The following is a 26,337-nucleotide window of genomic DNA, read 5'->3' as shown; positions in this document are numbered from 1 at the left end:
TTTAATTTAAAATACAAAATTTATTTGAAACAATTGATGACATTTTTCTTAAAACAAAATAAATTGAATTGAATTGACAACAAAAGACATATCTATTTAACTGATTTGTTTCAGTGATATAAATGATTGGTCAATACTATACAGTATAACTACAATATGTTTGATGTATTGATTGATGAATGACTGGGAAGTGATGATCAAATGGTCAGCGCTTTTGATGAGTTCGGTTGAAATCATAGATGTCTTCTCCATCTTTGCTTTTGTTGTTTGACTTCTTTCTTAACAATCGCTTAAACCAAGCGCTGTATTCCCTATATTTGGGTTCGTCTGCAAACTCAAGAGACTTAATGTCCTTTAAATAGTTGCAAAACTCTACGGGAATGTCAGCGCACAGGGATTCAGTGGTGGTTCGCTGTTTGACTTTTAAGATTTGATTGTATCGTTCCTTTATTTCCTTAATTTTGATGCCCATCCACGGAAGCTCTCCCTTCAAGAAGTAGACTAACATATAGCCGATTGCTTCCATGTCGTCCCTTCGGCTTTGTTCGTATCCCTTGTGGTTATTAATACTCATATAACGAGCTGTTCCTATAATACCTTTTCTGTCACGAAAAGGGATGTGCTTTCCGTTATCATCAATGTATTGTTTGCAGAGACCAAAGTCGATAATATGGACGACATTGTATTTGTCACTTCCCGACGGGCCGTACAAGAAATTCTCGGGTTTGGTGTCCCTATAGATGAGTCCAACGCCGTGAAAGTACTCGAATATATCGATCAACTGTATGGCCAATAGTAACGTTGTTCTTAGGCTATACTTACCGCCGACTGTTTCCTTCACATCCTCCAGACTCGGACCCAACAGATCCATAACCAGTGCGCTCCAGTTGTCACCGCACGGACCAAAGTAATAGAGTCGAGGAATACCTTTTTGCGGAGACCTATCGGCCTTTAATTTCTTGAAGAATGGAAACTCGAGAACTAGTTGTGGCTTTTCTACCGATGTCTTCTCAAACTTGATGGCAACCTTTTCGCCCGTTTGGATGTTTTTGCCGACATGTAAGCGACCGAACGATCCTTTGGCGATGTATTTCAATACAATAAACTTTTCGCCAATTTTTTTACCTTCGGGACTGTCCTCGTCGTCGGCCATCGTATTGTTATTAACAAACAAAAAAAACTAAACACTTGGAGATATTGGACACAAATATATCACAAATAACTGTTCAATAGTTTCAACTGTTTGTTTCTATTGGAGTCTGAAAAGTGCTTGTGATGACTGTCTGTCTGTATCTAAATTGGTTTGAATTTTGAAATAAAATTGAAATTTTCAATTGAAATCGCGTAATAACAATGAAAACAAATTTAAACTGATTTTTAAGTAAAAATAATTTTTTAGTTATTTTTAAGGTTTAGTGTATTGTATAACTGAAACTATCATTTAGTTATTCAAGTGTTGGTATGTCTAAAGACAGACCCGTCAACCGGATTAGACCTAACGTTAGTGAAGAACAATCGCTGACCGAACAATCAGTTACTTCAGTAGAAAGTCTCGGACCTTCGGCTTCATCTGAAGACAACAACAACAACAACAGTGAACAACAAACAGTAAATAATTATAATGAGATTAGACGTGAAGAGGTCGACGAAAATGTTGACTACAACTTGTGTCTGATATGTAATCAAATCATAAACAATAGGAGCCGTACGGACGCGTGTGACCATCAGTTTTGTTTGGCGTGTTTGACTCAGTGGTCGGATCAACATCGCATGTGTTCCGTATGTCAATCACCGTATCAGCACATCCGACATAACTTCAGAGCCAATGGACAATACGATACAATGACTTTACCGCCATTGGGTCCACACGTAAGTATGCCTCAAATGCCTGCCAGATGTTTGACTCCGAGAAGACGTAGTCGTCGACGGAGACGAAGAAGCCGTAGAAGATCTAGACGTCGACGGAGATCGCGTAGCAGTGGACGACACCAACGATCGACTCAACGTTTAGACGGTAGGACTGACCAACAAATAGTGAGATCTCAAGGGAAACATCAAATTAGACAACCAAATGATCGGATGACACAAATTGATAGCACAGACAACAATCAAGATATCAATGATAACAGTGATGACGACAACCAAAATGTCGATTCAAATAGTAGTCAATGAGTTGTCAAATCGTGTGAACACTCTGTTTATTAATCCAATTACTTGAAGACATAGATTTATTTTTTTTATTAAGTGAAAAATACATGTTTAATGTCAATTAGATTGTGTAAAATACTATACAATACATAGATTTTATTGGTGTTATTATGTATTAATTAAAATACTAAATAATAAATTTATTTTTGATAATACTAGTTAGTTCCCTGTTTTAATAATAATTTATTATAAAACAGTATATTATAAACGTTTCAATTGTTTAAGAGCGACAGGTTTTTCTTGAATAACTTTTGATAGAATTGAGATGTTTTAGTGAAACTTTATGTAATAAATATTCAAACATTCATACATTAGATACTGTAATCAGATGTTGTACCGCAATAATAGTTTGTCCGCACCGTACGATTCAAATAAAAACGTATGTTTCAATTGCTTAAGACAGAGCGCGTCTTAATTGTATAACAAATTAATTAGTTTTCATTAAGTTTTTTTTTGGTTGATTATAGTTTAAAAGGTTCACTATTTTGTTTATTGATTGGACGCATGTTTTTGTAGATATATTTAACGCAAGAGTGAGACATAAAAATTATTTATTATTTTACTGGACTTGAAGAGCTAAAACTTGAAATTGATATTTGAATAGATCTCTAAATTTATGTATTAATTTCGATACTTGTAATTAGTTATTATAAAATTAATTTTCATGTTTTAGTAAGTTAATAATTGATATATAGTTTTTATTTAATGTTTTATAATATTTAGACAGTACTTATAATTGTTGGCATGATTTTACAATAATATTTAATATTCAAATTTATTTATTTTTTCTAAATATTCACTATCATAATACATAATAACATATAAAGTTTATACACATTTAGTAAAAGTTAAAATTGTTTAGAAACTGATATAATAAGTTATTATTAATAACTAACGATATATATATACAGTATATATATATATCAATTTGAATAATAAATAAAAATGTGTTATAAATTACTATCGGCTTTGTTATGTCAATGTTGTGTATCATCTGCAAAGAAAAAGAAGAAAAAAGTCATAAATAAACAAAATATTCAACAAATGATGAGACAAACAGAATCATCGGATAAGACTAAAGTCGGTTGGGTTACAAAAAGTGGTGAAATACTATCTTTTAGTCAAATTAATAACAAAGAGTTGACTCAAGAATATTATATTCCTCGAGATTTCAAATCGCAAGACGAAGGCGTCAGATGCAGAGGTTGGGAAATTAAGAAAGAGATCGGATCCGGAGGTTATGCTGTTATCAAAGAAGCGGTTAATATTAAAAAACCAGATAAAACTGTAGCCATAAAGATATTACCATTTAATGACAATGTTATACAAAACAATAAAATGAGACGAAGAAATTGGGAAAGTTTTAAACAGGAATTGATTTTATTAGTCCGAGAAAAACATAGAAATATTGTCCAAGTATTGGATCATTTTATTATTCATGAAATGCATAAAAAGTTTTTCTGTTATATTGTTATGGAATTGGCTGAACGGGGATCAGTTCTTCAGCAGATGATAGATGAAAATCCTGAAGACAAGAAGTCAATGTCGTCATCGTATAAACCATTGTCCGAAACCAAAGCAAAATCATATTTTAGAGATACAGCCTTTGGTTTACAGTATTTGCACAATAAAAATATAACACATAAAGATCTTAAATTAGTTAATCTATTAGTATTTATTGATAACAACAATAAAGAAGTGGTCAAAATTGCCGATTTTGGGACGAGTCGTGTCAGCTATAAAGAAGATGTGGTCAAAGAGTACAAATGTTACGGAACTGTTGATTATATGTCGCCACAAATATTCAGGATTTATGTTTACATCAAAATAGGACAGAAAATAGATTTACTTAAGAAATACGATCCATTTGAAGCCGATTGTTGGTCACTCGGGGTTTGTCTATATTTCATGATTTGCGCAAAAATACCGTTTCTGCCCAAAGATTGTCATACATATCAAAAAGTAAACCCAAATTTAGACACTTATAAGTTTATCCATCAAAATATGATTCTTAAAAGATATGAAATATTAGATCAGACAAGAAATACTTATACGGATCAATGTCTCGACATTTTGTCACAACTATTACATCCAAATTCAAGTAATCGCATCAAAATTAACGACGTTTTGCAACATAAGTGGCTCAACAGTGAAACAGATAATTAAATTATTAATTGAAAATCAAATTTTAAAATCACATAATTTACTTATAGAGTATATTATATCAAATATTATATCAATAAAATGTTTTTAATGCTAATTTTCAATATTATTATACAGTATTAGTGCAACAATAAAAATAAATAAAATCTTGTGTGAACACAATTTTTGAAAAGTTGAAATTCAATATCGGTTTTAATAATTTTAAAAAGAGTTTATCATTGATTAGCTATTTGATATCACTTTGAATTTATAATATATTTTATTGTATAAATTGATTAACTATTTGTTTGTTTGCGATTATGGGTTGTTGTGGAAGCAGTTGCTGTAATTCTGAACGAAAACGTTATCCCAATCTATATATGGCATCACAAATGACCGAAAATCTTAACAAACAAATAATAAACAAACAATTTGTTAAACGACTGACCACTCGTTCAGAATTATTAGCGGTCAGAGATAATCCTGATGTGTCGCCCGACGTACGGGCAATACTGACTGAACCGTACAGTAATGTCGATAAGATTACTGACAATCTATATTTGACAGGAATGGGTGGTCTCATCAAAGAAAACATTGAGAGCCTCTATATTACGTGTATAATCAATGCAACCTATGAAGCGCCCAACTATTTGCTACCCGAACTTCAAACCTTTAGAGTACCGGTCAGTATATTATATATTAAAATATTATAATAAAGTTGTGTTTTTTTGTTGTTGATCTATTTGTTGACCCCGGGTTTAGGTGGACGACACCAGCAATGATAATATATATCCATATTTTGACGAAGTGGCCGATAAAATCAACGAAATTGCCGCCCAAAATGGTCGAACTATTGTGCATTGTGTGGCCGGTATCAGTCGGTCATCAACATTGGTAATTGGTATGTATTGACTTTCAATATTAATTTGATTTTCATTTCATTAATCAAATTGTTATTTTTTGTTTATTTGTTTGTTTGTTTGACAGCCTATTTGATTAAATACAAAAAGAGGACACTTCGCGATGCATTCATACACGTGCGGTCAAAGCGATCGCTATCGCAGCCAAACATCGGATTTTTTCGACAACTCTTAGACTATGAAACTAAAGTGTTGGGCAAATCGTCGGTAAAAATCATTAAAACAATTGTCGAAGACATAGAGGTAATCGTTCCGGACGTCTTTCAAGAGTTTCCCGATCTATTGATGACAATGGCGTTGAATACTAAAGCGTCGCCAAAACGCAAGAAGAATGAGATCGCAGATGAATATACAAACAAAAGTTTTACTGAAAACAATTGACTCATATTTATTTCATATAACAAATTATTTTATTATATATTTAACAAAATGATAATCTTTTAATTTATAAACTTATTTATTTGATTCAATGATTGAATATAACTTTTAATAATAAAAAAATGTGTTATTTATTATCGGTAATTATATTTTTTCAAATTAATGCACTACTAGTATACTGTATGTGTGTTTTAATTATGTGTCCTTTAACTACTGTATGATTGTGTTCATTAATACAATAGCTATAAATTACATTATAAATATATACTGCATATTGATTAATATTACAAATTAAATATTTAAATAGAAATCTGATTGCAATTGTTTTTATAATAAATTTAATAAACAAAATGATAAATAAAATAGAAATGTTTTAAATTCAACCAATAGATTGAATGTCTCGCACATTACGTCTCGAGATATTTATTACAAATTTGTTCACAAAATATATTATTCAATTGAATTAATTCAAATGTTTTTTTCTAATAACGACTGATTTAATGACAAACAATGATCTTAGAAGTCAAACAAATCATTTGTGGATCAGTTGTTTGGAGTGTTATCTTAATAATAGCTATAATAAAACTGATCCAATATTGCTGTCATAGACTGGTCAAACAAAAAGTAGACACTTCAAAGTCGTCGGCAAAAAATCGTTACGAATATCTTGTGGTTCCCGTCCTATCAAATCCAGCCAAAGGTTTTTCGCTGACAAATACAATCATTAGTCTACAACTACTTCATTATGAGACAACTGTCTTAACATTTAACATCAATTTAAATAAAGCCGACATTAGTCGAGACATTTGTTGTCACCGATATATACGTGGATTTCTTCAGTTGTATAGTAAGACTTCATTACTTCCAATCACTCATTTGAAAGCTGTTCACAACTCAAAAGGTATTTACAATTAGTTTTCATTGTTTTAAGTATTAGTTTTTTATGTGTAAAACTATATATTGAATTATTAGGCGAAATATTCATGAATGGCATCGAATTAGAAGACTTGTGGTCCGGTCGACGACTTTATTATAATTTTAATGAAATGATAAAATCTGGAACTAATGTTCAAACAATTGCATCGGTTATTGTTAAACCACAAGAGTTAAAGTTATGTACAAAAGAGACATTTTGTCCAAATTTCGAGAATCCATCGCTCAGTACGTTTGGCCGCGACTTGAATCAGACGTCAACAATGAAGACTCGCGGACAAGAACTTCACGGAATCTCAATTAAACCGAAACTTAATTGGTTTGAAATGACTGTCTTTTACGCCTTTCTAATGAATCTAATCTTTTTGGCCAACGTTTTGATATTGTTTGCCATTTATGACTTAAAGATCAAATTAAAAGGAATCGACAAATATATTAAAATTGTTGTCTCTATAGTGTTATCCGGTTTCGTGCCATTGATTGTAACAGACATTATGGCATTGATATATAATTACTGTATTAAATCAAAGTATAATACAAGTGTGAGTCTGTCAGCCAAAGAAAAACTCATTGCTTGCAATCTGATGCCTATTATATTGTATATCTATTTGTTGATTGTTATCGGTTTAACAATTAGTTCATCAATTGGCGTACAATATCTTTTGAGACTTTTTGATTACTCAGAATTGACTGAATCCGTACAGATATCCGGTTTGAACGATATATTGTTTGTTATAATGTTTGTGATCAGTCTAGTCGTGACTTTTACACTTTGGCTAATAATATTGGGTTTTATTAAATACATATTCAATTTTATGACATTCAATCCAAAGATTGTTAGAGATGACATATCTATTATTACCGATATGTCCAGCACTGACAGCAAAAAAGATCCGACACGTGATGAAAAAGAGGAACAGTTAAAGACCAAAATTAATGTCAAAATTAAAGGCAAAGTTAAGGCAAAAGATCCTAATGTTATACGTTTTGATACCACAAGACTTGACAACGACGCCAACGATAAGCATAAAGTCAAACGTGTCAGCACTGGTAGTCTTATACATTCACCCACTCATTCAAAAGGATATATTAATCCCGAAGAGTTTAGGATCACTGAAAGCAAAGTTTTCAAATGATTTTTTAATTATATAGTAAATTGCAATTATATTCAGTGATTAATATATTTTATTGTAAATATTTAACTCAAAATTTTTTTTATAAATATTTGTGATATTTAAATAAATAATTTTTATAAATTATAACTTATCATTACTTTTTATTTTATAAAATATATTCAATTTGTTAATTATAAATATTTGACTATAAATATAATAATATTAATTAATTTAATAAGTATTGGATGATCGTGTCGTTTGGTGTATTAAATCATAGTTTTTTTTGACAATTGTTTTATGTCTTACAGTTGAATATCTTTGAAAACAATACATTGAAAAATTAAAGAAATTCGTTGAAATGTTTATCGGATTTTCATCACAAAAGTTATGATTTGTGTGGAGAAGAAAAAAATACTAAAATGTTATAATTTGTATATTTAGATAACATTGCATTTTATTTAATGATATAAAAGTATTGATCAGAAAATACATAAATGTTTCAAATGAATCAAATTTCAATTGGTTTTCTTTGTTTAATTGGTAACCATTAAACTTATTGTTGGCCACCACTACTGGTCGTCTCCGTCGGCCGAACCACACAGTGAGCCATCACATGATTGCGGCAAATGGATTTGTATGTAAAAAGTTTGTTACAAATGTCACACTTGAACGGGTGTTTCGGTGACAAATGCTTTTCAATATGCATACGAAACTGTTGGACATCTTTGATGTAATTCATATGCGAACACAATCGACACGTATAGACCTTTGCTTTGGATGGTTTGGTTTTGGCTGACGATGATGTCGATGGTTCGCCATTGTCGCCGCTGACCGAAGTGCTCGGACCAGCCATTGGCCAGTAGTTTTGAGGCCAACCTATTGTGCCGCTGCCGTTCATCGTCATCGGAGGTGGCATGAAATAGTAGGGCATCATATATGGCGGCATTTGAGAGGAGACGCCGTTTGGCTGCTCAGGTATTTGATTGTTGCCGGTTGGCTGCGACGGCATTTGAAGACTACCGGTTTGCGGCGGCTCCGACATCGATGGCTGGAATTGACTGCCGTTGTTGTTGGTATTGATAGTCTGTTGCTGATAGTATGGCCACCAATACATTTGGTTTAATTGTTCGGCTGAATACCCATTGGTCGGCAATTGACTGGTCGGAGACAACGCAATCTCTTCATTAGTCGTCAACGACGACATTATCTCTTCATTGATCGCCGTCGTCGACGAAGTGATGTCTTCTTTACTGACAATTGGCACTTCTTGTGATGTCTGTTCTCCATCTTTTCCTTCATCTACTTCTTCTTCTGAATACTCATTTTCATTGATCATCACTTCTTTATCACTCATTGTATTCATCTTTTTCTTCAAAACTTTGTTGTTTTGTCAGAAGACTTGTGAGAGAGAGAAAAAAAACAAATTTTGCTATCAATTAATTGATTGATTGATTTTTTTGTTGAATTACTATTACAATTGTAATATTGAAAACTATTTTAACTAATTGACAGTTTAATTGAAAATTTAGTGATTCTGTTAAATAGAAAAATATTATTTCAAATTTGAATTTCACGTAATAAAATGTGTATCAATAGTTAACACGTGCAACAATACTCTCTCTCTCTCTCTCTCTCTCTCTCTCTCTCTCTCTCTCTCTCTCTCTCTCTCTCTCTCTCTCTCTCTCTCTCTCTCTCTCTCTCTCTCTCTCTCTCTCTCAATCTATCTCTTTACTAAACAATGCTTTCACGCGCTATATAATATACAGTGTATTTTAAAAAGTATATTTTATTTAATTATTATTATTTATTTAATAAATTAAAATTCTTAATAATCGCGCGACACATTAAAAGTTATTGTTTGGGTGACACAAATATTGCACAAACATTGAACAAATTATATAATAGTATAGAATCTATACTATATATTATATCTAATTATATAATCACAATAGTATACATGTAATTGATTACTAATGATACCAATTGTTATCGCGCGTGCATTACATTAAAACAACACAACATTATATAGCATTAATCGCGTGTCGAACACAAAACAATTGATTTGACAGAAAAAAACTGTAATCAAGTAATGATTTTCAACAATACTTTTATCAATCAGTTTATTGTATTATTAGAAACACTTTCTTTCTTTCTTTTTGATGTCTGAAACAGATTTTTGATTCAAAAGTCAAGTCCTGTCTCGACGGACACCAGAAATGGATAAAATCTCTTCTGTTGAGTCTTCAAAAACAGAAGAAGTCCTTAAAAAAGATAAGATATTACAGTTGTCTTCACTTATCTTTAAAGACAATGAGATATCCACTGAAAAGGTATAACTCATTCAACTAATATTGATATTAACATAATATTTGATGATTTGTTTTTTTTTGGTGACTATTTTGTTTGTTTCTTAGGGTAAGCCAATGGTCAGGTGTGTGCATAGTGTTGACATCGATGAACTGGTCCGCGATGTATTACACAAAAAATGGCAATTGAAAAATCCGAAGATTGTTGTCGTTGTTCTGTCAAATGCCGGACCAATTCATAACTGGAAAGATCGACAACAGATTAAAGCCTTTCAAAAGGGTTTAATGACAGTAAGCCATCAAATCATTTGATTAATTAATTAAATTAAAAAAAACTTACTATTATTTTTTGTATTTTTTCAAAAGGCCGCCGAAAACACCAATATGTGGTTAATAACCCATGGCTTAGACTTGGGTGCGACAACTATTGTCGGTGAAGCCATACTTGAACACAGCACCGAAATCAAGTACAAGAAAGCCATTAACAGCGAAAAGTCGTTTTCAAAATCCAATTTTATCGGTATCGCCGACATTGAGAGTCTCCAATATTTACAGACTATCACTGCAAGTACTGAGGTATTGGTATTTCAATTAACTGTTTATTTTTATATCCAAATCTCTTGTATTTGATTTATTAATTTGATTGACAGCCGATTATAACTATCTCCAACAGTGGTGGCAATAGAGACACTAATATGAAATACAACTTACAGTCAAATTTAAGTCATTATATACTGATTGAAGACAAATCGCGAAACAAAAACGGTATCAACAGTTTCATCAATAAGTTTATGTCGTTTCTGTCATTGAATCAATCAGATATTCTGCCGACTAATGAGGGATCTCCCGGTCCACAGATGAGCGCCGACAGGTGTTCAATAGAAACAAGTGAAGTACCGGTTGTGTCGTTATTAATGAAAGGTGGATACGAGTGCTCGCGAATCGTATTGAATACTATCAAAGAAGAACTACCTGTTGTTGTCTTACAAGGAACGGGAGGTTTGGCTGATTTACTGGCCTTTGGCGACATCGAGATTCGCGATCGATGTATGAATGAATGGAATCCAGAATTTGTCGAAACATATCTGAAGCCGGAATTGACACTAAAGATAGTCAAGACTTTTGGTAATTTGCGAAACAATTCGGTACTATTGAAGACATTACGGAATCGGATACTCGAATCGATTCGTTTAAGTCGACAAAATGGTCAAAATTATTTGACAATTATTAATTTGTTTGAAAAGTATTCGTGTAATTTGGAAAATTTGACCGAATATTTGTTGTTAGCGTTGTTTCGGTCGCAAAGAAAAGAATATTCGGTCGCGAACTCTACTATTGATAGCGGCGGACATCAGAAGCGCCAAATGACTCCCGAAGAGTCGTCGGCGTTAATACACAAAGACCTTCGACTATGTATTGACTGGAACTGTCCTGAAGTGGCCCGAAATGAAGTGCTTGTCAAAGATCCGACATTTTCGTTGAGTACTAACTCTATTTATCTGAAGAGTCTGTTCGAAGAGTCGCTGATCCGAAGTAATCGCTGGAAATTTGTTGATCTGTTTTTGTCGCAGAAATTCAAATTACGATCATTTGTCAAACCGAAGACATTGTTGCGAATGTTTCGTACGCTTCGAACAAAAGACTTCTTCAGCAATGTCTGTTGGGAAGGAATTCTTGGCCGAACTGTTGATCAAAAACAAAACAAAAACTTTATGAGCCGTGAGTTCAACTATTTAGTCTATGTTTGCTGTGGTGTCCGACAGTTTATATCACAAGAAGAATTGGATCTGTTTGTTACCCAACAATTTCCGAACACTGAAAGAGATGCCGAACGCAAAGCCCTGAAGTTACTGATGTTTTGGGCGGTTATGGACTTCAGAAAGATATTGGTGCGCATACTGTGGCGATATTCCGATCATCCAATACATCTGGCGCTGATTATAGCCCTCTGTTATGAACACTTGTCTTGGTTTGTGGTCGACCAACAACTGTGCGATCAATTGAAAGAAGAGTCACAGGTATTCATTGGCTACGCTATCACTGTATTGGATGTCGTATACAAAGACAGCGCCCTTCGAGCAGAACAGGTGTTGTTAGAGTCTTCACGCGATTGGAACTATCGGACGGCTCTGGATTTGGCGGCTTTCGGCAAATTTAAAACATTTTTTATCCATCCGGCCTGTCAACGACGGCTCACTAATCAAATTTACGGTAACATTACGGTCAAAGACGTTCGGATCGGTGTTTTTCGGTTACCATTGATGTGTAAACTGCTATTTTCCGCTTACTTTGTTCTGCCGGCTTATTACTGGATTCGTGGTACAGACAGCAGTATTAACGCAGAACTGTTGCAACAATTATCGGAAGAGTCAATCGATTATATGGCCGTCGATAACGACTCCGATGATAGTGACGGCGGCAATAGTGGTGATGGTGTAAGTGGCAGTGGTGGTGGAGGCGGCGATAAGAAACAACCGTTACCTAAAAAATCGTACAGTAAAGACAATCATATGTCGATTATGTTTGATAAGACCTACCAATTGACTAATTCGTCGTTTTTTACGACATTATATTACTTGTGGACATCACCGATAACCAAATTCTGGAACCACCAGTTTTTTTATACATTTTATTTGTCAATATTCAGTATAGCCGTACTGTATCCCCGTTGCGGCCACTTCTACATCGATCTGGTTGTAGACGTCTGGACTTTCTGTTTGGTTGTCGACAGATTACAACAGATCTTTATCATCTCACGGCTGAATATCTACTTCTCCAATATGTCGTCAATAATTCAAGCGATACTTCAGATATTATTTATCATATATTTTACAAATACTCGACTCATCTATGTGTTTGAGACGACAACCGATGACGCCTACAATCATAAAGTGATTATGTCTTTGGCATTAATACACGCCTACTATGTATTGTTTACCGTATTTCTGCCCATTTCATCCACATTGGGACCACTACTCTATCGATTAAAGTTAATGATTTTTGTCGACTTCTTGAACTTTATCCGACTGGCCGTACTAGTGATGATCAGTTTCGGTGTAGTCATGCAATCACTGATATTTCCTGATCTGACTGTTAGTAATGAGCTCTATAGGCGCACATTTCACAGGGCCTTCTTCTCTATGTTTTCCATATTCCTCAACGAACTCGAGGGTAAATTAATATCTTAGTTATGATAAGAAATAAAAACTATTGATTTTTTAAAATAGTTGATCCAGACTGTGAAAGCAAGTATGTTTGGGATAACAATCGTCACCAAACGGACAGTCGCTGTAGTGCCAGTCGATACAGTAATGAGGAATGTCGTGTAACGGGTTTCTGGCCATACTTTTTTGAAATATTGTATTTGATTTTATTGAAATCAATTTTGCTAACACTATTGGGCGCTATATTTGCTGCCAGTGCTGTCAAAGATATTAGCGACACGAGTGGCATATGGATGAGCCAACGATACGGATTGGTCATCGATTTTATGACCAGATCTCCATTGCCGCCGCCGTTGAATATATTTTCTTGTATTTTTTGGATTTGTCGCCGACTTTGTTGTCTTTGTTGCGATAAAAATGTAATGAAATATATTCGTGATATTAATTAGTAATTAAATTTTATTTATTTATTAAAAAACATTTGTCTGCAGAAGGAAACACAGGATAATCTGAATAAACTATCGAATGAAGACTACGCTTACCTCAGGATATTAGCCGCACAGGTGTTTGAGGACAGGGAGACCAAAGATCAGGAATCAAAGTTAAACTCAGAGCACTGGGAGATGACAAAAGCCATGAGCGAAGAACTGGAATATCAACGAAGACAACTGAGAAAACTGATTGGACGGACATCTGAAATGGAGAGATCTGGTCAACAGTCGTTTGTCTTCTTGGAAAACATTAGACATTTGGTGACAAAGCGATCGACCAGCGAAGCGATGCAACAAAAGCTCCACTCGTTGTCTCGACAGTCGCCGTATCCGAAAACCGATGTCCACCGATATCCAGTTCCCGATAAGTATGTCTCGTGGCAGGTCTTTTGGGTGGATTACGACCCAATTGCGTACACAAAACCCAAATTAGAGATGCCTTTAGCGCTACAGGAAACCACTGATATCGATATATTGGCCTTAAAAGAGCTCAACTTTGAAAAATCTGAACAAAGCGTCCAAAATCTACCGGTTTTTGTTTGGAATCGACAAACTATTAGTGGCGCCGGTATTTGTGTTGACCGACAGTCGTGGCACATGAAAGACAACGAAGCGATTATCTATAAATTAGAAGACAGTGTTATTCCAACCAATCCTTTTGGCAGAACTGGTCTCAGAGGCCGAGGATCACTACCGCGATGGGGTCCTAACCACTATGTTATGGTTGTTATCACTCGGTAATTGACAATTGATTAAAATTTTTTTTAATTACTTACCAATAATTACAAATGATATAAACTATATTTACTATTATTAGTAAGAAATCGGATACATTGGAAGTAATTGTTGAATTGATTGATCAAAAACACGACGACAATAAGGACAACATTAACAAAATAAATCAAATATCACTTATTGAAAGATTTATTTCCGGCGAAATAACTTATAAAGACATTGAATCGCTATTTAAGATAAGTAAACCTGAATTAAAGGGTTGGACCAAAAGTGATCAAATGATCGAATTTTTCAAGAGTTTCGATCAAATACCACCACAACAGACACCTGATGTAAAACAATCGGACGGACAAAAACAACCGCAACAACAACAGACACAGACATTCAAATGCGAAAAATTGATTAGAGGATACTTTGATGACCCCATGAATACGGACAATGCATGGAAGGAACTGGAGTTATGGCACATACATTATTCTCAACACAACAATGATATCAATGACTATATGAGCGATGCAGTTGACTGGCGGGATATCAACGAAAATCTCTTTTATAACTTGTCTTTAAGTCATTCAAAGGTTATTCAAGATATTGTCGATACACTTGATTACACAATGCATTAAACAAAATATAATATTAATTTTATTTATAATATAACAATTTACATTAACCGTACTATATATTTATAATTTTTAGTTTACTTATTATAATACAAACTATTTTCAAATATTTAATAACCTTATATATAATTGTTACAAATATATCAATAGTTATCTTTAACATCTTTATAGTTTTAACTATTAATCTATAAATATAGATAACAAACTATTTTATAATATGTATTAATCAAATTGATTTGCTTATAATTAAAAAAAATTGTAATGAATTAAATGCACAAAAAATATTGTTATCTATACGACAACATCGTTATCATTGTAATCATCGGTAAAGTGTAGATCAGTAAAGTTAGATTTAGGCCTATAGTCCAACTCGTCAACTAAATCGGACGGTTGGCTATTATTGATAATAGTATTGTATATCCAATTAACATGCGGTGCAATGGGTGACCAATAGTTTGCATAAACACTTGCATCGCACAACTCGTTGTCTACTCTATGATATATCGACGACTGTATGCCTATAAGTATAGCTCTATCTCTCCTATCATTTGTATACTGGACTAAACCGGCACCGGAATCACCCTTACATACAAACAAACAATTTTAATATTTATATCATAAGTACACAACATATAGACACACACACACACACCTGACACCCTCTGGCCATAGTTACGTTAATCCAGTCATATCTCGGCGAACAATACATATGATTACAACCGAATTTAGGGAAAGGCTCCAAAACAAACTGTCCTTTTAGTAATACTTTTGGCAATAATTCGTATTTCTTTGTCTTATTCTTCTTAAATAACAATAGCGGTCCCCAACCAAACATTGTGGCCAACTGTCTCTCAGTTGTATACAAACTGTTTTCATTGCCAAACGGTGGCAAACATACCATATTTACCGCATAGTGAAGACTATGCTTCTGTGGTCTCATCTCAATGGTTGTATAGAGTTCATACAGTGCTATATCATTGGGTGTTATGCCTTTCCTATAGTCGGGGTGTCGGTATACTTTTCTAACATAGTTGGTCACACTTTTACCAAACTCCCGGTGCATATTATCGTGTGAATATACATAGATTAGTTTTGTATCGTCTTTGAGGGTTTTATTACTATAATTAGTTTGTTATTTAAACATTAAATCATATATCATATTATAATTTGAATTCATACTTATAGTTGCAATGGGCGGCCGTAAGCACCCATTTCTTGTGCACCAAAACACCGGTACAAAAGGACACAAATTTTTTATAGCTATATTTGATGAGTACAGTCCACGGAGATTCCTGTAGCTCAACCTTACGTCCTCTGAATATACGATTATTTAATTTGTTGACTGAATTACCAACAAATTCATTACGTTTTACACGAATGTGTAGATTCTTGTTATTCAATGGAGACTTAAAACACTTTTGTTGATATGTTATATGCATTCGTGAGAAAACATATCGCAGACCACAATAATCGGTCGTATAGTTTTGCATACCATTCCAATCCAGACATAAAACTATTAGTTGTTTATACAGTATTTTTTTTTAAAAAAAAACTATATATTATTTAAATTATTTTTTAATGTTTTGTGTTTTCTATAATTGCTTACATTTAGTCAGATAAATGACAAACAAAATCGCAAATATCTTTAGATTGTCATTCATTTTGTTTGCTTATCAAAACAATAATATAAAATTGATATCAAAAGCTTATCAATAAATTCAAAATTATTAACAATATATTTTAAACAAAATCAATTTGTATTTAACGTGACAATCATTGTACAGTAGTGTTGATTTCCATGACATTATTTTAAAAAAAAAAAAACTTTTTTGATAGTTTTGATTTTTAACATATTTTATTATACATAATGTCTACAATATATTGTATTGTTTTTTTCTTAGTTACAGTTTTATCATCACTTGTATATCCAATCAATTGTAACACTAATGATAACTACAATATTCTGTATACTTGTTTGTTGAGTATAATTCTAACTATTATTATATTGACTGCAATTGTATTGACGGCTATATTGGTTGTACTCAAGTGGCGAACCAATAACGAAGATATAATTGAAGAGATAATTGTCCGAAAGTCTAACGATTCCGATCCCGAAGAACCTCCTGAAGCCGTAATCAATGGACGGCCCGTTCAGAAAAATATTCCGTACTCTAGTTATGAACCGATAGATATTTGAATAATTGTTTTATTAGTAAAAAATTAATTTGTAGTAATATATTTGCTAATTATGAAAATAATATTTTTATTATTTTTAAAAAATATATACTGTATATACCTTTTTAAATAATTTTGAATACATTTTTTCAAATAACATATGTTTTAATAATTGCCCACAGATTATTGATTTTTTTAATTACATAATAGTTTATTTATAAAATTAAGAATTTTGTATAAATATACAGTATTTCTAAATGTTGTAAATTTAATAAAACAAATAAAATATTTTTAATTATTTTATAATTAAATATCGTACTTAAACATTAAACATTTGTACAATAATTATTGTTGGATTGTTATCTATCTATCATTTTCAGGATTATATGTAGAAATAAAAAATAAAAATATTATAATTGAAAATATAATTATTTTCCAGTTAATTGTTTCCAAATGGTTAAACTGTTGCCAATTGTCAATCACACATTTGTGACTATTGTATTGATGGCCACCCCATATAACCCAACCTAATATCGATAAATTTGGTTTTGACTCCCGGTTTCTCAGTTGAATAAGTTGTTCAACAGAATTGTATACATCATTGAAATCATTTTCATCCAATCTATTGCTCGACTTCATCGCCTGTTTCAGCAATTCTCCAGTCTTTCTAATGGCTGCCACATAACCCATACCACCAGTGCTTAATTGACCGATCAGTACATTATGCCAATTGATTAATCTATTCTCCTGTTTTGCTGTCGACCGTTCCCATCGGTATCGTGAAGACAGACCAGTGTTTTTGCTGTACTTTTCAATCAAAACAAATGATTTGTCAAATATGTCTGATTCCAAGTACTTTCGGTAATAACTGCCACTCCTATCAAACTGTTTATCCATTCCTGAGCACTGGTAGATCAGTTTCAATCTCTAAACAATATATATATATTATATATTATATCATACAATAATAAAATAGCTACAAGTATTCATCATATTTTCTGATTATAGTATTTTTATTAAAAAAAATAATAATAATAATTAAATTGACTACAAATAATTATTTAAAACCTGGATAATTTAATATTACAAAGTAATATTGTATTACTAAATATTAATTAATTAATTAATAAATAAATATTGTTAGTTTAACTAGTTTATCTTTTTAATAATATTTTAAAAAATTATATAATAAAAATATTTATATAAATAAAGTTATAATTAGTTAGTTTAAAAAAAATAAAAGTTTTAACAAACAATAAATAGACTAAAATATATAATAAATAATATAATATAAAAATTATTAATAATTAAATTACATTTTATTACAAATAAAATTTAAATCGTTTGACAATACCGTACATTAAGTTGTGATTTATTTAAAAACTTTATACGACTTTTATACGAATATTTTTTCGTCTAAACTGTAAAACCGAAAAACATAAAACAAACCAATAAGATATGCACAATAATAATACATATACACTAAACATTTTCAGAACAAACTCGGTACTTTTTTATTTATGTTACTTATGTTTTTTGTGCTACATTTGGTAATTATAAAAGATACCATATTGTCATGAGTTGTCTAAAAAAATGCGACATCATTTATGTAATTATATAATTATTTAATAGAGATAAATTTATAGTTACACAAAAAACATATGTAATATACAGAGTATACGAGTTTTCGGTAGATCATAAGCCGTGTATTATGCATAGATTCAAATGGATATATACATACAAAATATTTAATGTTTATAATAATTACAATGCATTATAAACCACGTCTCTATAGCATTACACTTATAAATGTTGTACTCATGCGTCTAAAACACTGTTTTATTTAAGTACTATTTATTTTTGTGATAAAATGTGATAATAAATGGATTATAATAGTCAGTAAAAGTACCAAATAATCAAATACAGTTGTGATAATACTATAAATAGTGTACTAAACTTTTGTACATATATTATGTGTTAAAAATAAAACTAATTAAAAGTTTTTAAAATGAATTTAAATACAATTAAATCTAATCAACCAATTGTTAAGCGATTAAAACTATTATTTTTTAATAAATATAACAAATTGAACACAAATAACATAAAGATATTGAATGTGAAATATTATAGCAATTTGCCAACAATTGATTGTACTATTTTTAATTTCATTTTTTTTAATTCATTTATTTAATAATATACAAAAGTATAATAAATTTCTAATAAGTTTTTAAACAATATTATATTTAATAGAATTAATTTAAATAGAAAAAAAATTATACAAATTAGTTAATACAATATTCATAATATTGTAGCAATTTCCGTGCGGTGATTTACTAAGATATGTTCAGAGATATTACTCTGTCAAAGCCGCGCTTACTATCACCTTCTCCAGCGGTAAAGTTGACACGAAAGCTTTACGGATCATCACTTCCAAGGTGATGACACCCTCAACGACAGCAATCGCAACGTTCCCACAACGATATTTATAATTTTAATTTATAAGCGCTTTATTTGCACTAAAATAAACACTAGTAAGTAAACCTCACTTACCTTTGTTTCTGCCAAGACGTCCCGATCCTGCCGTTCCTTCCGCTGATTCGTTGTTTGTTGTTCCTTGTTTACTATCTATACTCACGATATACACTTATAATACATACCGATTACTTACTCTAACTTTATCATACTTAACCTATATCCAACTCTTCAGTCGGATCTACTATTTTGATCAAAGTTTTTATTGATCTACAAACATTTATGTAACCTTTCCGTCACATATTAAACCCATATTAGACTATTACAGTCTGCAAATATGTCTCGATCGATGTTTCCACCGAGAGACAAACCTTTAGATAACATTACTGTTATCAACTAAACCTAAGACTGACTATTTCAGTCTGAAACTATGTCTCGATCGATGTTTCCACCGAGAGACAAACCTTTAGATAACATTACTGTTATCTAATAAACCTAAGACTGACTATTTCAGTCTGAAACTATGTCTCGATCGATGTTTCCACCGAGAGACAAACCTTTAGATAACATTACTGTTATCAACTAAACCTAAGACTGACTATTTCAGTCTGAAACTATGTCTCGATCGATGTTTCCACCGAGAGACAAACCTTTAGATAACATTACTGTTATCAACTAAACCTAAGACTGACTATTTCAGTCTGAAACTATGTCTCGATCGGTGTTTCCACCGAGAGACAAACCTTTAGATAACATTTATGTTATCTAATATACCTAAGACTGACAATTTCAGTCTGAAACTATGTCTCGATCGGTGTTTCCACCGAGAGACAAACCTTTAGATAACATTTATGTTATCTAATATACCTAAGACTGACTATTTCAGTCTGAAACTATGTCTCGATCGGTGTTTCCACCGAGAGACAAACCTTAAGGTAACATTACTGTTACCTACTAAATCTATGTCTCGATCGGTGTTTCCACCGAGAGACAAACCTTAAGGTAACATTACTGTTACCTACTAAATCTATGTCTCGATCGGTGTTTCCACCGAGAGATAAACCTTAAGGTAACATTACTGTTACCTACTAAATCTATGTCTCGATCGGTGTTTCCACCGAGAGACTAACCCTTAGGCAACATTACTGTTATCTATTAAACCTTAAGTCTCGATCGGTGTTTCCACCGAGAGACTAACCCTTAGGCAACATTACTGTTACCTATTAAACCTTAAGTCTCGATCGGTGTTTCCACCAAGAGACTAACCCTTAGGTAACATTACTGTTATCTATTAAACCTTAAGTCTCGATCGGTGTTTCCACCGAGAGACTAACCCTTAGGTAACATTACTGTTACCTATTAAACCTTAAGTCTCGATCGGTGTTTCCACCGAGAGACTAACCCTTATATAACCATATCAGACTATTATAGTCTGATATTACACCATGACCCGATGTTTTCATCGTGATCTATGGCTGATCTGCACTCCCGTAGATCGGCACACCCAGTATGTCTGATCTATGCTCCCATAGATCGACACGTTACATGCTGAATCCACGCTCCCGCAGATCGGCATACATTAAACTGTTTTCCTTGTGTAATAAAACACTTACTCTTAAATGATATAGTTGAATCCGTGGTAATGTCTGTTGAGTAGTTGATGAAATCCTATCCCGTTTCCGTTTGATGATAAATTTATGTATAACACTTTTAACAATACTTACATTATTAACTCAGTCAATTATACTTACTTAATTAACCTTTAAATTACTTCGCAAGCATAGACTTTCTTGAGGGACTCAGGGCCGAAGGCCCGAGCCCCTCGAAACACTTACTCTCTTGTTTTGTTAAATCACTTTATTACTATGTTTTAAAATAAAAATACAATTAAAATATAAAACTTTACGTCTATTCACTTTGACGACTCGACGAGAACTCTCTGAGAGCTAGTCAACGACTAACTCTCTTCACTCTGAAAAAATCATATTCTATGACGTCGTTCAGCGTAAACACTCTGTTTCCAATTAAATAACTATATTTTTACTAACTAAACTAAACTTATAAACATTGGATATAAAACCAAAACCAACAACTACATTATTAAACCCCAATAACTATGTGTACACCTTATGTACTAAATAAATAATTATCAAAACAAACCTATAACTGCAATACATTATGGAACCTTGAAATCATATAACATCACGTTATACATAATAATCAAATAAATTAAACTGAGTAAATGTGATAACATTAGTAGCCGACATCGGCCGATATAATAAAAAACTCTCTCACAGTTTAACTATTAACCTAATTCACGTGAAGTATCACAATATTATATTATTTAATTTATAAAAATGATAAAACATTGTTTTTAGATTTAAAAAGATAAAATTTACAGATATTAATACACAATTTTAGACTATAATATTGTATAGTATTGTATAACACATGCGGTAGGTCATAGGTCATAGGCCACAATTAGTCTTGAGTATAAATTAAAATATTTTTTTACTTAATTATAATAATAATAATTTTATAAAAATTTATTTTATGTGTTTTTTTTAAATAATAGTAAATTTAATCTATTAAGTATAACAATGATTTTATATTTTTTGTTATACAGTAGTATTTAATACTATTTTTTTCTAAGTTTTGTGGAAAAAATGCAATAAAGAGTAGTAATTTGTAAAATTAATTTTTAATCAATTCAATTGAACACATCGGACATAACTATTAGGTAATTACATATTTATATAATAATTGAAAATATAATAAGTTATTATATTAATCTAAATTATTGATGCCAAAAAAATGTTTCATTTATCATTAAGTTAAAATACAATTATATTAAATGATTACTTTAATATATATTGAGAATAACTATTACTGTTTCCTAGAAAAATGTCATTAATTATATTAAACTATCGATAAAAGCGAATGTGTTGTCAAAAAATATATGAATAAATAGTATCGCAAAATGCAAACATTCATTCATATTATATTATTTATATTATTATATTATTGTTGAATTGTGTATTTAATAATAAAACAGGTAATAAATATAAAAAAAGTAATAAATCAAGTATTAATTCAAATAATGTAATGTTGATTATGTGATAGACGATTGGGTTCACACCAAGAAAAAAAATAAAATAAATAGCAAATACAGTATAACAACAATAAAATAATTATTATATAGACTATGAGCTGTAAATATTCTATACACATATTCTGTATACAGTATAACTAATTCAAGAATATTCTTGTTTTATTTGGTATCATTTTAATACACATACATACACATACATATACACACACACACACACACACACACACACACACACACACACACACACACACACACACACACACACACACTCTAACTACTTAACATGTGATAAATGAATAAACACTATATAGAGTATAACTTTTTTCTCTCAACTTTTAGCATAAAGTAAATTTGGTGAATAATGCCAATCACATACCGGTGCTCAACATAAGTCAAGATACAATATAAATATATACAGCAGTAAACTGAGTGAAAGCAATTCGCAGTTTTATTGTCTCACTTTTATTATATATACATTACAAATAAAAACCTCTGCAATTGTGTCTCACATTTTGCTGTTTTATTTCTCAATCTATTGTTTAGTTCCCACTATTGACTCTTTTACTGCCTTTTATTACGTCCACTAAAATAATAAGTATTTTATCGATTGCTTACTTCTCTATTACTGACAAATAAAAAACATATATGAAACGGGCCTGACTTTTATGACCAGTTACAAGGAACTGTAGCTCAGTCGCTCAGCTCAACTTAGGTACTCGGGGATCGAATTCAGACAGTATGTCTGGTCCGATAGTATTGCAGTTCTCGTAATCACCCTTTCGATGTCGCGGTCATTTGTCTTGACTTCAATTACCTGCCGATATCCCTCATACTTCACACTTAAGACAAACTTTCACTCAATGCACACTTCAATTGATGATTAAATATATTTATTAATTATTATATTAATTACATATTAGTTACAAAAATAGAAGTATTATTTAAATTGAATGTTTCATTTGCCTTAAAAATGATTGACAAGTCTATCGACTGCTTTCTTCAAGCGTAGGCAAGAGAGTAAAATTTATTATAGAAATTACTTAAAATTACAAATTATTAAAATAGGAAAATAACTGAATATAGAGTAATTCATGGAAACTTTCGATAAACTTATCAATAATTCTTTCTCTCATATGACTATCATTTCACTCTGAATTACAAATCTATTAATAATATAAAGTTTGAATTATGAATGTATGAAATATCTATAAAAAATCTAATAATTATATTCAAAAATTCAATATAAAAGTTGAGGTATTTTCGGCCCCTTTCAACTTCCCCACCCATAGAGTTGGCCAGTCTCTGGACACTCTTACGGTCTCTCTCTCTAGTCGTTATTTTCGTCGGTAATGTCGGTCTCATTGTCTGTCTCTTCATTATCTCCCGACTTGTCGTTTTCATCTCTCTTGTTGTCGTTGTCTTCAATGGGTTTCGGTATCAATTGAATATTACTCCAAATATTGGCACATATTTTCGTTTTCATCTGCTGTTCCTTAATATTGATTTCTTCTGATGTCTTTGTGATAGTCATTCTCATGTTTTTCAATGGACTTGTTTTTCTGAAAACACATTTAATGGTCGACTCGTCGTCTGACTCTTCATTTACGGTTTTCATCGACACTTCATTTGTCTCTTTTTCGGTCTGTATTTCGATTTTATTCATTTCATTCGGTATTTCGTCGAATGATATCAATTCTCCGATCTTTTGTGTGACTTCTTCGACTTCCTTCGACGAATTGATTACCTTTACTGAGGTCTGCGGCTTAATCTCTTCGAAAACTCTTGTTATCGTCGGCTTCGGTATATTATCTCTTTGTGTTTCAGCACATTTGCAACAACATATTGGTACTGAATGCGTGAATTTTCTCTCATACGGCTCGGAAGCTTTATATATCTTGTGGTGACGGTTTAGTGGCACACATTCATCCACACTTATTCTTCCTCCGATAGTCTTGATGAGCGTATCTATCATCGTTCGGTGGTTATCAATGATTTCGCGGTATTCCTTTCGATCCTTGTCGTGGTCTTTACCGGCTTTCAACAGCTTCTCTGTCCACTGTTGTTCGGCTTTCAACATATTGTCCATCTGTTTGTTGACCTTTTCTCGAAGATTGTTATTCTCTTTCTCCACATATAAGATATATTCGCTTTTATCTGATATTTCATATGTGTTCGTCTGATTATCACTGATCTGATTCTGAAGTTTTCTGTTAACTTCAGTGGCTTTCGCGATGTTTTCTCTTTGGATTTCCATCTCTTCGATCAACTGTTTATTATCGTCTTTTAATTTTTCAATTCTCTTCTTCTGATCGGTAATTGTCTTACTCTGAACCAGAGTTATCTCTTGATATTGAATAATGATTATCTCTCTCATTCTATAACCCTTTTCTTAATTTAAGTTTTTCAAATTTCAAGTCTAAAGTTCATCTAATACTATATTTCAAAATTCCTTAACTTTCTCTAAATTTTTATTATTTTGTTTTATATTATTAGTCTTTGATTTTGAATATGTTTTTATGTAATATTACATTTCATTTATATTCATATTTTTCTTTCCTCTTTGAAATGTAATTCTCTTCTATAATATCTTACTGTCTATCAATGCCTAACCATTTCGGTTGACATCTATTTCTTTTACCTCTTCTTATATCATCGACTTCTTTGACATCTCTATCAATGTCTTCTGATTCCTTTTGATTCTTATGTGTCGACTTTCTTTCTGATTTCTCTTCATTTTTAATCTCATTCTCGAATTCATATGGCAATCTTCTTCGCGATTCTTCGCTTCTTTCATAATATGGTTTTAGTTTATTTATATGAATAATATCAAATCGTGGCATTTCCGGATCTGTTTCTTTCACGATGTAATTGACTGGTCCTGCCTTCTTAATCACTATATACGGTCCTACGAATCTCGGCAACAATTTTGAGTACTTTTGCATTTGCAAATGTGGTCTCAAAACTAGTACTTTCTGTCCGATCTCGAACTCGTATGCAATTCTCGACTTATCGACTATTTCTTTATTCTTCTGTTGATACTTTCGAATTGACTCTTTGATTAAATCTCTAGCGATTTCTAATTGATCCAACTCTTCTTCTCTTGTCAGCGGTTCTTCTGGCATATCCCATTCTTTCAGCTAACGGGTCTATGCATTCTCTTCCATAAAACAAATAAAATGGTGTCTTTCCCGTCACTGCATGTCTTGTCGTATTATAGGCTCTCGCGATATGTCTTACGTATTGATGCCAATCTCTTTTCATTCCTGTGAGTATAGCTAATGATACTCCAATGACTTTATTAAATGTCTCGGTCTGTCCGTTCGCATTTGGCGTATATGAAGTCGTCGTTATGTGTCTTATCGCATAATTCTCATAAAATTTCGTCATTCTTTTGCTACAGAAATTGGTTCCTCGATCTGTAAGCACTTCTTTCGGCTGTCCGAACTCTGCGAATACTAATTGATTCAAACAATTGATAATCTCTTTATCGGTCGCTCTCTTCAATGGTCTTATCATTGCAAACTTCGATAATCTGTCGTTAATCGTTAATATATAATTGTGTCCTT

General features: G+C 32.0%; 8 protein-coding genes across 8 annotated transcripts; 4 read left to right on the top strand and 4 right to left on the bottom strand.

The window, feature by feature from the left end:
• Nucleotides 1-114: 114 nt before the first annotated feature.
• Nucleotides 115-1,306, bottom strand: LOC128955345 (casein kinase I-like). The gene has a single exon (XM_054301009.1). The coding sequence runs from the start codon at nucleotides 1,151-1,153 to the stop codon at nucleotides 206-208; it is 948 nt and encodes a 315-aa protein (XP_054156984.1). The 5' UTR covers nucleotides 1,154-1,306; the 3' UTR covers nucleotides 115-205.
• Nucleotides 1,307-3,153: 1,847 nt separating this feature from the next.
• Nucleotides 3,154-4,374, top strand: LOC128955968 (probable myosin light chain kinase DDB_G0271550). The gene has a single exon (XM_054301648.1). The coding sequence runs from the start codon at nucleotides 3,154-3,156 to the stop codon at nucleotides 4,372-4,374; it is 1,221 nt and encodes a 406-aa protein (XP_054157623.1).
• Nucleotides 4,375-4,619: 245 nt separating this feature from the next.
• On the top strand, nucleotides 4,620-5,651 carry LOC128955967 (dual specificity protein phosphatase 14-like). Its single transcript, XM_054301647.1, has 3 exons — nucleotides 4,620-5,033; nucleotides 5,113-5,251; nucleotides 5,338-5,651. The coding sequence occupies exons 1-3, from the start codon at nucleotides 4,671-4,673 to the stop codon at nucleotides 5,649-5,651; spliced, it is 816 nt and encodes a 271-aa protein (XP_054157622.1). The 5' UTR covers nucleotides 4,620-4,670.
• Nucleotides 5,652-6,125: 474 nt separating this feature from the next.
• LOC128955966 (uncharacterized) lies at nucleotides 6,126-7,717 on the top strand. The gene is made up of 2 exons (XM_054301646.1): nucleotides 6,126-6,549; nucleotides 6,621-7,717. The coding sequence occupies exons 1-2, from the start codon at nucleotides 6,159-6,161 to the stop codon at nucleotides 7,715-7,717; spliced, it is 1,488 nt and encodes a 495-aa protein (XP_054157621.1). The 5' UTR covers nucleotides 6,126-6,158.
• Nucleotides 7,718-8,191: 474 nt separating this feature from the next.
• LOC128955347 (protein odd-skipped-like) lies at nucleotides 8,192-9,232 on the bottom strand. Its single transcript, XM_054301011.1, has 2 exons — nucleotides 9,172-9,232; nucleotides 8,192-9,094 (listed from the first exon to the last, which is right to left on the bottom strand). The coding sequence occupies exon 2, from the start codon at nucleotides 9,057-9,059 to the stop codon at nucleotides 8,250-8,252; it is 810 nt and encodes a 269-aa protein (XP_054156986.1). The 5' UTR covers nucleotides 9,060-9,094; nucleotides 9,172-9,232; the 3' UTR covers nucleotides 8,192-8,249.
• Nucleotides 9,233-9,820: 588 nt separating this feature from the next.
• LOC128955965 (protein ced-11-like) lies at nucleotides 9,821-15,015 on the top strand. The gene is made up of 7 exons (XM_054301645.1): nucleotides 9,821-10,026; nucleotides 10,111-10,293; nucleotides 10,369-10,578; nucleotides 10,653-13,173; nucleotides 13,230-13,585; nucleotides 13,658-14,394; nucleotides 14,475-15,015. The coding sequence occupies exons 1-7, from the start codon at nucleotides 9,913-9,915 to the stop codon at nucleotides 15,013-15,015; spliced, it is 4,662 nt and encodes a 1,553-aa protein (XP_054157620.1). The 5' UTR covers nucleotides 9,821-9,912.
• Nucleotides 15,016-15,303: 288 nt separating this feature from the next.
• On the bottom strand, nucleotides 15,304-16,692 carry LOC128955964 (kallikrein 1-related peptidase b9-like). The gene is made up of 4 exons (XM_054301643.1): nucleotides 16,619-16,692; nucleotides 16,192-16,525; nucleotides 15,665-16,130; nucleotides 15,304-15,594 (listed from the first exon to the last, which is right to left on the bottom strand). The coding sequence occupies exons 1-4, from the start codon at nucleotides 16,671-16,673 to the stop codon at nucleotides 15,304-15,306; spliced, it is 1,146 nt and encodes a 381-aa protein (XP_054157618.1). The 5' UTR covers nucleotides 16,674-16,692.
• Nucleotides 16,693-17,546: 854 nt separating this feature from the next.
• On the bottom strand, nucleotides 17,547-18,599 carry LOC128955963 (uncharacterized). Its single transcript, XM_054301642.1, has 3 exons — nucleotides 18,547-18,599; nucleotides 17,673-18,114; nucleotides 17,547-17,554 (listed from the first exon to the last, which is right to left on the bottom strand). The coding sequence occupies exons 2-3, from the start codon at nucleotides 18,082-18,084 to the stop codon at nucleotides 17,547-17,549; spliced, it is 420 nt and encodes a 139-aa protein (XP_054157617.1). The 5' UTR covers nucleotides 18,085-18,114; nucleotides 18,547-18,599.
• Between the last annotated feature and the right edge of the window lie 7,738 nt (nucleotides 18,600-26,337).

This window comes from Oppia nitens, unplaced genomic scaffold, assembly GCF_028296485.1.
Source record: "Oppia nitens isolate AA-2021 unplaced genomic scaffold, nextdenovo-longstitch-racon4-pilon3 scaffold2_pilon_pilon_pilon, whole genome shotgun sequence".
Lineage (NCBI taxonomy): Eukaryota > Metazoa > Arthropoda > Arachnida > Sarcoptiformes > Oppiidae > Oppia > Oppia nitens.
The sequence above is the reverse complement of the archived record's forward strand: the minus strand, read 5'-3'. Positions and strand labels throughout refer to the sequence as shown.

Bases quoted from the DNA above. Each gene is read 5' to 3' on its own strand.
- LOC128955968 (XM_054301648.1), top strand. From the start codon at position 3,154: ATGTGTTATAAATTACTATCGGCTTTGTTATGTCAATGTTGTGTATCA.
- LOC128955347 (XM_054301011.1), bottom strand. From the start codon at position 9,059: ATGAATACAATGAGTGATAAAGAAGTGATGATCAATGAAAATGAGTAT.
- LOC128955967 (XM_054301647.1), top strand. From the start codon at position 4,671: ATGGGTTGTTGTGGAAGCAGTTGCTGTAATTCTGAACGAAAACGTTAT. The intron at 5,034-5,112 runs GTCAGTATATTA...CCCCGGGTTTAG, and splicing joins TTCAAACCTTTAGAGTACCG to GTGGACGACACCAGCAATGA. The intron at 5,252-5,337 runs GTATGTATTGAC...TTTGTTTGACAG, and splicing joins GTCATCAACATTGGTAATTG to CCTATTTGATTAAATACAAA.
- LOC128955345 (XM_054301009.1), bottom strand. From the start codon at position 1,153: ATGGCCGACGACGAGGACAGTCCCGAAGGTAAAAAAATTGGCGAAAAG.
- LOC128955964 (XM_054301643.1), bottom strand. From the start codon at position 16,673: ATGAATGACAATCTAAAGATATTTGCGATTTTGTTTGTCATTTATCTG. The intron at 16,526-16,618 runs GTAAGCAATTAT...AACAACTAATAG, and splicing joins TGTCATTTATCTGACTAAAT to TTTTATGTCTGGATTGGAAT. The intron at 16,131-16,191 runs GTATGAATTCAA...AACTAATTATAG, and splicing joins GCCGCCCATTGCAACTATAA to TAATAAAACCCTCAAAGACG.
- LOC128955965 (XM_054301645.1), top strand. From the start codon at position 9,913: ATGGATAAAATCTCTTCTGTTGAGTCTTCAAAAACAGAAGAAGTCCTT. The intron at 10,579-10,652 runs GTATTGGTATTT...TTTGATTGACAG, and splicing joins CTATCACTGCAAGTACTGAG to CCGATTATAACTATCTCCAA. The intron at 14,395-14,474 runs GTAATTGACAAT...TACTATTATTAG, and splicing joins GTTATGGTTGTTATCACTCG to TAAGAAATCGGATACATTGG.
- LOC128955963 (XM_054301642.1), bottom strand. From the start codon at position 18,084: ATGGATAAACAGTTTGATAGGAGTGGCAGTTATTACCGAAAGTACTTG.
- LOC128955966 (XM_054301646.1), top strand. From the start codon at position 6,159: ATGATCTTAGAAGTCAAACAAATCATTTGTGGATCAGTTGTTTGGAGT. The intron at 6,550-6,620 runs GTATTTACAATT...TTGAATTATTAG, and splicing joins AGCTGTTCACAACTCAAAAG to GCGAAATATTCATGAATGGC.